Source organism: Lingula anatina, chromosome 8 (assembly GCF_051362555.1).
Source record: "Lingula anatina isolate TDL-2025a chromosome 8, LinAna3.0, whole genome shotgun sequence".
NCBI classification, from domain to species: domain Eukaryota; kingdom Metazoa; phylum Brachiopoda; class Lingulata; order Lingulida; family Lingulidae; genus Lingula; species Lingula anatina.
The window spans coordinates 13,818,692-13,833,665 of NC_141774.1; the positions used below are offsets into that span (position 1 = coordinate 13,818,692).

Here is a 14,974-nt window from a genome sequence, read left to right on the forward strand (position 1 = left end):
CTATATCCGATCACGTGCGTGACAGACACCACATTAATATCCGTACATTAGCTTATTAATCAATCAAAAATGGCAAAATTGTGTGATTTCCGTTGGACTAAGGAGCACTGCAATTGCGAGGCAAGTTGAGTAAATTTAAACGTGAACCTGTAAATCTTTGAAACATGACGCTTTATTTTGATGTCGGCAGGTTGTCTTTATCTCGTTTTGAATGACACATTGAAGCGTGAATAACAAGGCGTTGCACTATCTGTTCGTATTCCCTTCACAGATGAGACAAAAATGCTCAACATTTTAAACAAGTACAAAATATATGTAACAAAAACAAATGCATTTTACGGTGTCCAAATTAATCCATAGCTGTGCATATAAACCAAGAATCGTGGCATATTTAAGGATACTTTAGCCAGCGACACGCAAAAGTCTCATTTTGCGAAGTTAGCTCATGATGGTCTTTTCAAGAGTTTTGGTATTTCTGCTTCTTGCTGTCTCCCACAGCGCATACGGAGCAACCACAAGTCGTAATCCCCTGACGATAGTTCTGCCAGAGGTTTGTATTTCTGGGATAATTTTGAAACGCCAGGAGCAACAGGGCAACTGCATTTTTAAAACTATATTTTCGTATATTACTCTGAAAATGAAATAGGCGGATTTTGAAGAAAAACAGCTCCAAAATTAACGCTCGTGTTGATCATTTTTCAGCGTTGTTTGATCCTTCTCATTTTAATAGCATTAAATTTTCATTAAAACTTACAAGGGTAAGACTTATTATTATTATTATCATTATAAGTAGTAGTAGTAGTAGTAGTAGTAGTAGTAGTAGTAGTAGTAGTGGTAGTAGTAGTAGTAGTAATTTCGTGCGCCTATATAGGTTATTTATAAAAAAAATACATGTATATGGAAATCATAAAATAGAAGGAATTCGAAAATGCTTTGGTTATCATTATCTTTGTCAGTTGTCATTCATGTATTCAGGGTGTTGACAGTCAAACCGACCTCCCAACATGTACTCCTACACAAGTATGCAGCGAGGTGCGTCCGTATCTCCCGGCGTGGCTCTCCACCGCCAGATCTTCACAAATGAGAGACGTCACATGGTTGCCACGCAACGCTACCCTGTTCTGTAAGTGCCCGGATGAAGCCTCGCCCTGTGCGACTTCGTTTGGGTTTGACTCACTCTCAGGGCAAATATATAATGGCGCCAAGTTGCACACGTGTGGAGCACCGTCTCCTGTGCCCTACTGCGCCTTTTCAACCCCGGGAGTTCTAAAGAAAGAACCTGTTAAAAACGCTGCAGGGAAGGATACGGTGAAAATTGAATTGAGCTGTAGGTGCCCCGGCGACAGCAGAGCCGTGTTTTCAGATCCAAAGCTGGAAATCACGACATTTGAAAACGAGATAAAGACTGTGGATATCTCGTGTGAAAGGGTAAATATATAAACATTTTCCTATAAATGAAAATGAAAACTTATCTTTTATTATTAATAATGTATGAATGGTATAAATTTAGGAGGCATTGGGGGGGGGGGAGGGTTTATTCCTTCAATGACGAAACGAGTGGATGCTCTAAAGGGTAAAACTGACAAATAAACAAGGAAACAAACTTAAAATACATTTAAAAGCCAGTTTCTAAGGTGTTAATTTGAAACCCTCAATGTTGCGATAAAAGCGAGGGTGCCGTTACAATGGCAGATCCAGGGAGTGGCCTTCTTATTATACTTGTAGTTAGAATATTTTCGTCGAATTTTATACTTGCGGAGTACCGTTAGGGGATTACCCGCTGATGTTTTGAGCCCACTGTAAGAGCATTCAGAACAGCGGACGAACAGACCCGCGGATCAAATATGGCCGATCCACTTGAATGCTTGTTGCGTATTCAGTGTCTAACCGGAAATTAACCGGCAAGCTTTTTAGTGAGTCGCTTTACTTGATCTGCAGGTCTGTTAGTCAGTTGTTCTGAATGCAACAGTTTTGTCAAGCATCTTACCGTTGTCAGGTGTCAGAAATTTGTAGCATTGAAAACGATGCTGAGTCTCCTCAATGTTTGGACGTGTCTTACGAGTACGGGGACGAGAGCCAAATCGTACTGGGAGATGTTTCAAGGCCTTGCAGGTAATGTTATGGGTAACGTGATGACTTACCGCTATATAATGACGTAAACGTAATAGGAAAATGACGTGGTGATTCGTTCTTTGTGTCATAAAAAATGAATGATGAAATACGAATGTCAACTCGCAATTTATGTTATCTCCAAGACTCGTCAGTGAATATAACCTGACCTGTGACGTAACCAAATAATGACGTTAAATATCTGCATTCTTCAGTTGTGATCAACATATTTGGATGGTGATAATGAAGTAGTCTTCCTCTTTAGGACTGGAAACTCAAATACTTTCAGAATCTCTCGATTTTTCTTTCTGTTAACGTTTCTAGGTGTCCCGGTGGGAACACTTGTTTACAGTATTATCGCCATTGGTCTCGGTTAATGCAAGAAGCAAGAACTGCCATAAGACGGAACCGCAAGACAATTTCACCTAGCATGATGCAGAGATTTAATTATCGTGTAAAGAGAAAAGAGCTGTTGCCATTATGTTTTCCTGTAAGTATCTTATTTTGATAATTTGAATTCATATTTAATAATTGAAATTAGAGCTTCCATTAATCAATTCTATTTTTCTATAAATCTGTAGGCCTATAGAATATTTTGTTACGGCAATTTTTTAACAGAAAAATGATCAAATAAAAATGCACACACTTTTATTTATTTATTTATTTATTTATTTATTTATTTATTTATTTATTTTATGTTTTGCAGGGAAGTCTCGAAAACTCGACTGAATATTTCAACGAGGTACGTTGAATCCCTTTTGCATTTACACCAGATAGAAGAAAAGAAATTGTACTTTGATTAATTGAACGTTTGATAGGAATATGCATTATTTCAGAGTGTTATCACTTATGTTCATGGTTTAAATCATGAAATAATGTTGTAGGAGCTTATGGTCATAACCCTGATTACACTTTAAATTACACTTTGAAGTGTAATGACATTGATGTAACACTTTCCGTGGCGGAAACTGGGAACCCGGATAACACTTTCCGTGAATCTGCACTGTTTAAACCGGGTGTCACGTGTACGGTCCGTTCTGCGTGAACCATCCGTCCTGACTGATTGCATACACAGCAGACGCGTGTATGAGCCGTTCCGTGAATGATCCGTTGTTATTCACCTGTACTGTTATATTCGGCTAGTTCATTTCCTACCTCATTATAAATTAACTAGCTATGATGGGAATATTTCTAGGTAAAATTCGCGTGTTAATTGATAATTCTGATAGAGAATATTTTAATCAGCGTCAAATTACAGTTCGACGCATGGATGAACCTACCGTGGACGAGCCGTCGTTATTCAGCTGTTGGCCAGCTATTTTAGTATTGATTTTACTTTTATTTTATAGGCTAGTGTGTTGATATGGCCACCTGAGGGAAATCGCAGTAGAGGTAAAAAACTAAAAGATATGAATACTTCTAAAGATTATGTTTGAATTTGCAGTTTGTTCTCAACAGTGCATGTTTATTGAAGGCTAAGAATGTATAGATGACTCGCTAGAGACGGACTGTACACGCCGGAAGTCTCTCAGATTTGCCTGCACTTTGTGCGCATGAGCGGATCCTCTTGGCTATTTGTTGTATTGCGTGCATAACTCTCTATATTTCTTCCTGTTCATTTGTTTTTCATATTGAAGGACACTATATTTTAAAAGAAAAAATAACGAATGGACAAGTCGATTTTTGCAAATACTGAACAAAACGTGTGCGACAATGAAGTATTTGAAAAGCTCTGCTGATTACTTCAAAGAGGTTATGTTTTCACCCATGTTTGTTTGTTTGTTTGTCATCAACATAACTCAAAATGTTTGGATGAATTTCGATGGAGTTTTCAGGGAAGGTCAGAAATGGGTTAACTTAGAAGTGATTAGTTTTTGGTGGTGATCCGGATCAATAATCAATCAATAAACAATAATCAAAAATAAAAAAAAGCTAAGTTAAGTACCGATTTTGATGAAATTTTCTGGAACTGTCAGAAGTGGGCCAAGGAACAGATGATTAGTTTTTGGTAGTGATCCGGATCAATAATCAATCAAAAAAAACAAAAATATAGAAAATGTCGGGGTGAAACGGCATTGGATGGAGACTTAGCTGCCTTGGCGGAGGTCTGCGCTCTCTGAGTGCTTTTCTAATTTTAAAGTTATTTGTTTATTTTATTCATTCGTTCACTTATTTATTCATTATATTTATTTATTTTTGTTGCATGAGTCTACCAAGGGCGTGACCTTTATTTCCAGGGCGTAAACTCCGATGATCAGTTGCCTCAGTGTTCCCATCCTAACCAGCTGTGCAGTGTGGTGAAGCCGCATTCCTTGGTATTAGGGGTACGAGCGCAAAGCTTCTATTACATTGCGTCTCTCCGGCACAGTTGCTTTAAATTTCCCCATTCGTACATTGTACACTGATTCATCCGGATCGATTGTGGAGTGGCAATGGAACACAACAATGTGATCGGTATCTTAATTGTTTAGAATAGATAAACAAGCAAACAAACAAACAAACAAGCAAACCGACAAATGAACAATAATAATTATATTATTAATTTATATATTAAATGAATAACTTAATTAATAATTTCCAATTTCAGAGAAAAACAATGACCAAAACAGTCACCAAATATTGTCGCTGCAGTGGGGACAAACCTTGCCGTGACGATTTCACCCCAGATCCTGTCAGGAGTCTGATAATCGGGGGTAAACAATATCACACCTGCGAAGGCAACGCTGGTGTGCCTTCTGAGGAGAGGCCTTATCAGGGTAGGTCTCCGCGTCTATGCAGGGGCGGATTGAAGCCGTCTTCTGGGTCTTCCGGAAGACGGCCATATTTTCAAGTTTAAATTGACGGGTAGGCCTATCTAATTTTTTCTGTCGGAAGACGGTCAAAAATGGATGGATCAACAAAGATTATTTGGAAGACTGTCAGAAAATATCTCTGAATCCGCCCCTGCTATGTGTAGCACCTGTTGTGAGATCGGTGTCTTTATTGTCGAAAACTGAGACATTTTATATAGGGTTTTCATGTACCAGAAAATATGTAATATCCTGCGATGTGTTATGTGACACGTATCACGTGACATCAGGTGCGACGCGGAAACTGCAAGTGTAAATATACAAATATATCGAAATATTAACGAATTGAATGCTAGGAGAATTATTAATAAAAATTCCGAATGTTAAAGGGGTTGGAAATGGAATACAACATCACTGAGATCTGATTCCCACGTTTAACTTCTATTTGCGCCATTTAATTTATTTAGAAGTATGAGTAGGCCCTATATTACACATTTCATTGTCTCTAGTATAAAAACATTACAAAAATATGAAAGAGATTTAACGTTCTTAGATTTTTTAACGTTTTGATCCTTCATCAAATGACATTGATCACGTGACTGACTGGTCTCATATCAAAAGTACGTAGATTGATGCTACATGTAGGCCTACCTACCATTTGGAAAGAGAGATACAATTATCTTAGAAGTTTGATAGATTTGACGTCAACATTGGGAAAGAAAAGTTTCTTTGCAAGATATTTTCACATAAAAAATATGACTTTAGAACATTTTTAAACACGGACCTTTGAGCTTTTTAAAATACTTTATTGATTTACATATGGTACATCGCTCGATGCGAAAAAGGCCTAACGTTTTTATCACGAATAAAAATGTTTATGATCTTACGTAGCCATGGTATGTGAAGTGAAAACAGTCTACCCAAACACCGAGTTTACGTGGACGGAGGCCAGGGCCGGCCTATCCAGTGACCAACTTAAACCTTATGACGTCAGCAAATACGTCACGCTAGACTGCAAGTAAGATTTGACGTCATATCTTGTTTCGGGATCGTAAAGGGGTGTGGTAGTGGTTTTATTAGTAGTATTTTTTTGTCTGGTAAGGGGTTGTTTTCAATAATGTTAAATTATAGAGCATGCAGAAATATTCGAAGACTTGGACAGTAACAAATGGAGACAGCTTTCGTATCATTTGCGCAAAATGCTTATAATAATCCTACTAGCACCTCCTTTCTTCTTCTTTTACCCTTTTTTTTATTTTTTTCTTCTTATTCTTTTTCTCTCGTCACACATTTTTTATAAATGCATGTTATAATTTCAATGAAAAAGAAAACTCTGCCCTTCCTCAAAATATGATTTCTCTCTCTCTCTCCCTCTCTCTCTCCATCGTGGCAAAGGTAACAGCACCTTTTTGTTTTATCTCTGATCATTTCAGACCACAGGGGAGTAGGTACGGGGCCACCTTTCGCACAGGAGAGCTCAGCAGATATGGGGCTGGAATGGCAGGCGTCGACGGAAATCTGACATTAACAACGTCCCGTAAAACTGATTACATATCGGTGAGTTTTACAAATTAACATTCCTTAGGGCTCATTGCCAATTACGCTATAGTTCTACGTAGATCGAACCAACTTCCCGTGTACTCTTGCTGAATTCAATCCGATTAACAGATTGACGTGCTTCCTCTCAGTGTTGAGTAGAATACAGAAAAACTCGTAATTGTACGAATGTTTTGGAAGCAAGAGGAGGAGTGTTAATCTGTTAACCTGATCGCATTTTGTAACTCCGCGGAGTTGGATCGATCTACGTAGAGCAAAAGTTTCATCGGGAATGAGCCCCGAATTTTTCTTTAATTTACTTTTTGATTATTTGTATTATTTTATATAATCTTATAATTCAAACTTTTCTGTACTGCCAGGTGAACCACTGCCGTTACAAGAAGGAGTCTGACGTCTGTGGGACAGTTACCCTTAACTACCAACATCTTTACGTCACCACTCAGAAACCTGCCTGGGAGTTCGCCAAAGCCGAGCAAGACTGTATGTAAGTATAGACAATTTATACATTCAACTTGATGTAAATATCATCTTCTCTTTTTGTTTTTCTTTCAAGAATCACTAACCTAATTAACGTACTTCCGGTTTAAATATATGAACATTTTCCACAGGTGCCCCCGTGACAGCATCTGCCCGATAGAAAAGTGGGTCAAGGACGTCCACACCGGTAACGTCACCGACTTGACGCCTCGCTACAATGGTCCGGTTACCGTCACGATCCGCTGCCAGAAGAAGCCAGAATAAACATGACGCCAGATAGGACATCTGATTTATTGTGACCAGGTTACATGTCATGCTTGCCGTACCGCTACTATGACTAATTAAGTGCACTTCACAGTCTGGCAACTGTAGTGAAAAGATAGAAAGTGAGATCAAATGAGAGAGATAAACCTAATTTATTTGTTAATTTTTTTCATTTATGGCTTTATCTATTTCTTTTAGATATATTTGCTTTTCGACTCAGTCACAATGTTGGTTGAGAGTACTTCATGTATGTTTCAGGATTGAGCAAGAGGATACCGACCATCTTCAACGGCACTTTTAATGTTAATAATATGATATGATAATCGCTTTCTGAAAAAAAATGTTAATCAAGCATTCAAGAGAACAATTGTCAGACACCAATAATACTAAAACAAACCTATTGTATTATTAAATAAGTTGAAATTTAATTTTTTCCACTATTTTGGTGCCACAACAGTAGCAGAAGCAAAAGCTGTCTTGTCCCTGAATATGTAATTTATGCATTTGGCTCATGAGCAAACACGGAGGGATTCAATTTTTTACTAAGGCAAGGACACACACATATATATTTCATAATTCGCTCGGCACCATTGCCTGATAGAATGTTACCCCTTATGGTGGTCACCACTGTGGGATCTGTTGGTCGAAATGATACACTTTAAGTTTATATGGCACGGTGCCAGCCAGTCAAAAAGACTGTTGGTGCCATATTGCTGGTATTGATTACATCCAGGTACATGTATGTATATATTGTTTATTTGGTAAAGCAATATGTTATTTGAGACGGCCTAAAACTGGTCTACAGTATGGGAGGTGTTGTGTTTTTTTAAGGAATGGCCAAAAACAGTACACTGCAATGTTAAACAATGACACTGCTGCAAAATAATAATAATAATAATAATGATAATAATGATAATAATAATAAATAAATAAATAAATAGTTAAATAAATAAGTAAAAATAAAATTAAAACAAAAATAAAAATGAAAATAAAAAAGCAGTGTTTGTTGCCCCACATGTCCAGTTAAGTGACGCCCACGTGCACCCTGCGCCCACCTTTGGGTGTGCCATTAAGTCCGGTCGATGACTATTAAAAACTAAATATTATCTATCAAACAAACTCACGGAGACGACAACGTGCCATTACCGGCTAATCGTGCTTAATTGGTCAACAGAATAAATAGGGTTAATGTTTGTGAAACAAAGTGACAATAGCCAATCAATGTATTAAGTAACACCACTGATCAATGTGTCGTTGGTAACTGAGCTCGTCAAATCGATATTGTAAAAATTAAGATAAAATAAAACCGCTCATTGAGTATTTAATGCGCTACCCACCAGCCACGCGTAGAATGCTTTCAGATCTGTCTCGGGGAATGTGATTTAGACCTTGAGGTAAGTTTTAATTAGTAAGGCCCTCTTCACAAGGAATTACATCGTTACAACTACTTTGTGCGGCATCAGATTTAAACGTCATTTTGGTTCAGCCGATAGTGAAATCACCCATGTGAAACAAGTTAGACGGGGCAATCTGCCGTCTGTACTTTGTGTTACAAAATCGATGAACTGCAAATTAATATTGTCATAAAAACTGAGCGATAGATTTCTTTTCTCAGCTAAGAGGAAAGCAATTGGGAGAAGAGCAAAAGTTAGTAAATCACGTATTGAGGCAATCTCAAGTACTGTGACATATTTTCAGTCCGTTATTTTCTCTGGAGCCGAGGCAAACTCTTGATGGACTTTGCTTGGTTGTCAGAAAAAATATAATTGTTGTGCGGCAAATCTAAGAACCCATAGTTGCTAAAAAAGGGACAGACAATCTAACGTCACAAACCATTTTGTGTTTTATACCTAAACTGGACAAAAAATAAGGAACAAAGATTGCCATAGAGCCTGCTCTACACACAAAAAGCTGCAAGGATTAAAATAAAACTGGTTATCAAATTATTTGACTGACTGAATGAACATTTGATAGTCGCTTTATCGGGAATAAAGACAGTTGCAATGCGTGCACATGAAAGCCAGTTGGATTCATATAGCGCAAGGATACTTGGATTCAAAATGGACGCGAAAAAAAGTAAAACCACCAAGAGCACAATGACAAAAGTGCACGACATCTCCACCGCGCAAGCCAACGTGGATAGTGAGAAAGAAGGCCCGGATGCAAAATCCCACTGCTTGACTTTCGTCAACGAAGTCAGCATCCTTGGCGTCAAATATGTCACCAATCAAAACCTCGCTTTGCTTCGAAGAATTATCTGGCTCTGCTTCGTTCTGGCTGGTTTCGGCTTCTTGATCTACCACCTTCACAACCGGATTTCGTACTTTTACCGATATCCCTCATCAGTCAATATCGAACTGAATTACCCGGATTCCATCCCGTTTCCGTCTGTGACCATTTGCAATAATAACAGGTTCCGAAAGAGTAGTTTAAACGCTTCTGGGGAATTGGACGTAGGGTACCTGTATACGACACCCAATACGCAAACCACACGAAATCTGACCGGTTATAACTGGACGGAATTTTACCGGACCCATGGTCATCAAGCAGAGCAGATGTTAGGGGCCCCTGGGGTAAGGCACCTCCTCTAACACCGGTCTGACGAAACTGAGGGTTCGTGTAACAGAGAGTTCCATTTAATTATACAGGTTAGGGTTAACCTGACGTAAGTGTGTCAAAATCTAAGGTGAGGCTTACCTGTGAAAATTGTTGGAAACCGAACTCTCTATCATTTGGGACTCTCTGTCACGTCACACCGGTCGTGCGACCACGTGGAGAACGGATGTTTGGTACTTTACAAATATTTGATAGCTAACATCAAATTCATACATCTGTGGGGGTGAACTTTTTATATTGCAGCCTTTTTTATATACACATTAATGAGAGTTGGCCAATCGAGGTTCTCCTAGCGGTCGCAATCCCGTTGTAACAGGCTTTTTTTACCTGTACACATATTAACAGATTTATGTGATACATACATGGATCATTTCAAACGCAGTTGCATGTATGACTAAATCATGTAGGACTATATCATACATGCAACTAGAAAAGTACTCAGAGAGCCCAGACCTCCACCAAGAAATATAATTACCTCCAACAAGGAGGTTATGTATTCACCCCTGTTTGTTTGCTTGTTTGTTTGTTTGTTTGTCTGTCTGACTGACTGTCTGTCTGTCTGTCATCAACATATGGGCCAATAAACAGATGATTAGTTTTTTGTGGTGATCCGGATAAATCAATAATAAAAAAATTATTATAGAATGAAAATTTAGGGGTGAAACGGCATTGGGTGTAGACTTTGCTGCCTTGGCGGAGGTCTGCGCTCTCGTTGACTAATGATCAATCATTAATGGATTAATGGATCATCTCTAAAATCGAATAACTTTTAAATTCGCCCATTTCTTCTTGAGGTATCCTGGACATTTCAACAAAACCCATTACACCGGTGACGAACAAACAGACATATAGACAGAAAGACAGGCAAACGGTGGTGAAAACATAACGTCCTTGGCGAAGGTGAACAGTGGTCGAAACAGTTCATATGATGTGAACTGGCGAATCCACACACACACACACACACACACACACACACACACACAATATTATATTATTATTATTATTATAATCATTTTTCTATTTTTTTTACTCAGGCCTGCCGGTGGAACGGAAGATATTGCTCCCCCTCACAGTTCACTGAAGTCATCACAGATTTGGGCTTATGTTTTACATTTAATCACGGTAAGTTATCCTTTAAGTATTGCCATTTTTTATGCTTGCTATGTATGGTCCGGATATTTTCTAAGACCCCATTCCCACAGATTTTAGATCGATCCATCCCTGTGGGGAGTCTCACTATATTACTGTCACCTTAGCCGGCTTAAATGTCCGTCCCGCCTACTTAAAGCTGTAAGGGGGTAATTAATTACCGTGCGCGCTTGGCTGACAGCAATTTAGCGTGAACCCCCAGGGAGTTAGGTCGATCTAGATGGATCGATCTAAATCTATGGAATGCACTCTAAGGGTAGGGTGGCTAGTTTAATCATGCTTTGCTTACCCAGTTGATTATAATGTAAGAATAAGGTAATTAGTTAGATTATGCTATGATTACATTATTTTGTAAAAGTTAAGTAGGTAGTTAAATATTTTACCGCTTTCTATGACTAATGCAATAACACAAAACCAAGCAAAGCAATCCTCGTGATTTTGCAAAAATTTAATCGACCACATGCATGCATGCATGCGTATTACTATTATATCTTTGATGTCAAGACCAGCGAAGACCTAAATAATATATTTAAAGTCTCCTGTGCTGATCCTGTCTTGGCACTTCCCAGCATAAACCCCTTGGATGTAACGGTAGATACATCACACGCACGAAATGATAGACAAAGTGTAGGTCACCAAACTTAACGCGAAATAGAGGAGATAATTGAAGAGGCGTACAGCCGTGTGATTTTGTCTTGGCACTCTCCAACGTAAACACTATTGGGTGTAACGGTAGACACGCACGAAATGATAGATAAAGTGCATGTCACCGAACTTAACGTGAAATAGAGGAGATAATTGAAGAGGCGTACAGCCGTGTGATTTTGTCTTGGCACTCTCCAACGTAAACACTATTGGGTGTAACGGTAGACACGCACGAAATGATAGACAAAGTGTAGGTCACCAAACTTAACGCGAAATAGAGGAGATAAGTGAAGAGGCGTGCAACCGTAGACGTTATTGTACGGTGGAATAGCTGAGAAATAACGGAGATGAAATTAAATTGGTATCAAACGCTATTTCTTTGTGTTTTCTTGATTTTGTGACAGCTTTACATTTATTGTATGTTTTACAAATGTCGTTTCCAACTAGTTGAAATTTATCAATACATGCACAAGCTTAATCAGTATGAACCATATCCTCCATAATGTACTTCACTTTTGCAAAAGATTTGTCCACATTCAAATCTTTTCAGGTACATAATGCACATATCAAATACCCAGGCTTAAACACCAGATTTCAATACTGTAATAGACCATCAACTTGAAGTTATAGGTTATCGCTTTAATCCAACACTAATGGCTTAAGTCACATACATTTCAATATTCAGATAACTACACTAAACACATACGTGAGTAGGGTATAAGTTTAAGTACAGCTAATTAATCGACAATCAATTACATTAAACAGCCAGGCGTGTCGCAAGCCTACTTTGTTGTATTGTAAGTTTCAAAAAAGCCTCTAGGAGCACGAAACTAGAAGTTTACTGTGTTTTTTTTCGGACGTTAAATATGATCTACTTCAGTGAATTATAAGACCATAGTTTTCCACTGTAATTAAACAAGTTATCAACGGGAAACAATAACGACATCTTCCCATTTATAAAATTGGAGTTACATTGGGTTTAAATGGACTGCTACTGATCTATCTACTTGTCTGCCGTTATGACAAAATAGTCAATGGCCCCATGGCTACTACATAAAATAGACGTATTTTCAGCGGCCTGTCCGTGAAATTTTCGTAGTCCGATTGCAAGCATTTTTATTGTCCCTTTCAGTGATTTGAACTTATTTAGCTAAGCATTATTTTCAGGGGACACTGGTCTGCAAACCAAAATCATTGGGTCAACGTTTGGTCTCACGTTGATTCTGAACACTGAACAGTATGACTATCTGGATACGACGTTTAACGCCGGATTCACAGTGAGTATATACTGTTCAAAGTGTGAAGAATTTCAGCAAGGTATGTGAATGTTTTTACAAAACTGATTTTCAACGAAAGTCAACGTTGTATTGGCCCGGGATGTTCTTAAACCGCGAAAATGTCATTACCAAAGTACCGCAAGATGTGAGGTGCACTACAGCTGGAATATCGTCCGTAGCTTTTCCACCTTATGCATGGCTCACTACATGTTAATACTTTGCAAACGCAGATTTGGATTGGATATATGCTTGATTATTGCGTAGGCATCTTCACTTGCCCATCTGAGTTTGCCTTATAACATAAATAAATTAATAAATACTTAAATAAAAACAAGACATAAACAACATGAATTTGTTTCAAAATTCGATTTAAAATCTCGTGTCAAGATTATAAACCTTGCGACCCTATGGAGCCTCGTTTTCGTTTCAGATTCTTCCTCATCACCCTGACAACACCCCCTATGTTGATAACCTAGGGTTTCAGATCGCACCAGGAGAATTTGTGAGCGTTGGCTTGTCACAGACTAAGGTGCGTGGGTTTGGAGTCCATAAAGGCAAACAGCATGTACAATCGTTAGTCCATAAATGATGGATATTGCATCGCTTTTACTTTGTTAACTGTGGAACACCACAGACAGGATACAAAACCCTTCACAAAATTAGGATCCATAACTACTTTTTTAGTTCTGAATTATGTGTTCTTGAGTCTCACTTATTTTTACTTAAAATGTTAAAGAAACATAACAAAAAAAAAAAAAAAAAAAAAAAAAAAAAAAAAAAAAAAAAAAAAAAAAAAAAAGGAATGCTTTCAGTTTTAATTTCCCCTCGTATCTCTACACCTATTCTTTGAAATGTTTGGAGACGTATGCATGTGTTATGCCTTTTACAATAAAACCTTAGTACCAGGTGAGGCATTTGTGATGCGCTTTTTTCCTTCGAATTATCATAGAGTGTACATTACTGACAAACATACTAGATGCGCCGCCTAGTTTACATATTTTAGTGAAGGTATGCATTTCTGACCTTTGTCTGTGTGCCAGTATTTATGTTCGTGTTTTTACATACTGCATTTCTTAAAACATTTTTACAGATACAGAATTTGCCTCCACCTTACGGAAAGTGTACGGACAAACATCTGGCGTATTATTCTCCCTACACAACTACCCACTGCTTGACTGAATGCAGGTAAAATAAGCGTAGTCACACTGAACAGGTTACATTTCCACTAATGATTTTTTTTACATTATTAGACGCAGAATCAACATAAACAGTTGTTTTTCTATTTTTAGTCAGTTTGACTATAAATGTACTCAAGTAAAACACTTCCTCTAATATTTTGGGTGCTCTCTGAACGCCTTTATTCACCAGATATGTTTGTGCACTGCATCTTCACTGCTTCTAAAGACTATGCCTAAAACCAAGATGATCATGTGGATTACAGATATCAAAATTTCTGGTTAAAAAAAAAAAAAAAATACCATGTGCGAATGGAATTCAATACATCTAAATTCTGATTCATTATAATAACTTCACAGCTTTTTTTTAAGGTTGAATTTCACGATAAGAAGATGTGGTTGCCGAGAGACACACATGGTCCCGGTAGACGACGTGCCTGAATGCTCTCCACTCCAGTATTGGGGCTGTATTGTGGGCGCCATATCGGAACTTGCCGATGAATATATCAACTGCGCATGCTCTGTCCCGTGCCTTTCATACGATTATGGATACACGATTTCCCACTCAAAAATGTCAAATGCTTTCTCACAAGTTTTATCCGCAACTTACCCGACATATACCAAGGAGTATTTTTTGGAAAACTACCTCATGTTATCTCTGTATTACACGGAGTTGAATTATCAGCTAATAGAGCAGCAGGTCGGATACGAGGGACTGGCTCTTTTCGCAGATATAGGTGGCGCTCTGGGACTAGTATTGGGCAGTACCCTGATGACCGGGGCCGAAATAATGGACTTTGTGATAGCAATGGGGATGGACATTTTGTATCAGAAATAAAGATTGTCTGTAAGAAATGAAGAGCTTTGTGATAACACTAGGGGTGAAGATTCTGTGTCAGAACTAATGGGCTCTGTG

The 14,974-nt window shown here is 38.2% G+C and overlaps 3 protein-coding genes across 3 annotated transcripts in view; all 3 read left to right on the top strand.

Moving 5' to 3' along the window:
• LOC147760410 (uncharacterized) overlaps window positions 1-14,974 on the top strand; it is a 150,741-nt gene that overhangs the window by 94,788 nt on the left and 40,979 nt on the right. The window lies entirely within an intron of this gene.
• Window positions 384-7,990, top strand: LOC106154879 (uncharacterized). The gene is made up of 11 exons (XM_013529416.2): window positions 384-550; window positions 976-1,428; window positions 1,997-2,112; window positions 2,434-2,599; window positions 2,816-2,851; window positions 4,347-4,433; window positions 4,697-4,865; window positions 5,790-5,916; window positions 6,332-6,455; window positions 6,815-6,939; window positions 7,064-7,990. Exons 1-11 carry the CDS (start codon window positions 446-448, stop codon window positions 7,194-7,196), a joined length of 1,641 nt encoding a protein of 546 aa, XP_013384870.2. The 5' UTR covers window positions 384-445; the 3' UTR covers window positions 7,197-7,990.
• LOC106154888 (acid-sensing ion channel 1-like) lies at window positions 9,293-14,930 on the top strand. Its single transcript, XM_087018770.1, has 5 exons — window positions 9,293-9,338; window positions 12,774-12,923; window positions 13,297-13,412; window positions 13,974-14,068; window positions 14,431-14,930. The coding sequence occupies exons 1-5, from the start codon at window positions 9,293-9,295 to the stop codon at window positions 14,894-14,896; spliced, it is 873 nt and encodes a 290-aa protein (XP_086874896.1). The 3' UTR covers window positions 14,897-14,930.

What these genes read in the sequence shown, in the direction of transcription:
- LOC106154879 (XM_013529416.2), top strand. Translation starts at nt 446, where the DNA reads ATGATGGTCTTTTCAAGAGTTTTGGTATTTCTGCTTCTTGCTGTCTCC. An exon ending in GTAAAACTGATTACATATCG is followed by an intron (nt 6,456 to 6,814) that starts GTGAGTTTTACA and finishes CTGTACTGCCAG; the next exon opens with GTGAACCACTGCCGTTACAA. An exon ending in AAAGCCGAGCAAGACTGTAT is followed by an intron (nt 6,940 to 7,063) that starts GTAAGTATAGAC and finishes CATTTTCCACAG; the next exon opens with GTGCCCCCGTGACAGCATCT.
- LOC106154888 (XM_087018770.1), top strand. Translation starts at nt 9,293, where the DNA reads ATGACAAAAGTGCACGACATCTCCACCGCGCAAGCCAACGTGGATA. An exon ending in CGCGCAAGCCAACGTGGATA is followed by an intron (nt 9,339 to 12,773) that starts GTGAGAAAGAAG and finishes CATTATTTTCAG; the next exon opens with GGGACACTGGTCTGCAAACC. An exon ending in GTGTGAAGAATTTCAGCAAG is followed by an intron (nt 12,924 to 13,296) that starts GTATGTGAATGT and finishes GACCCTATGGAG; the next exon opens with CCTCGTTTTCGTTTCAGATT.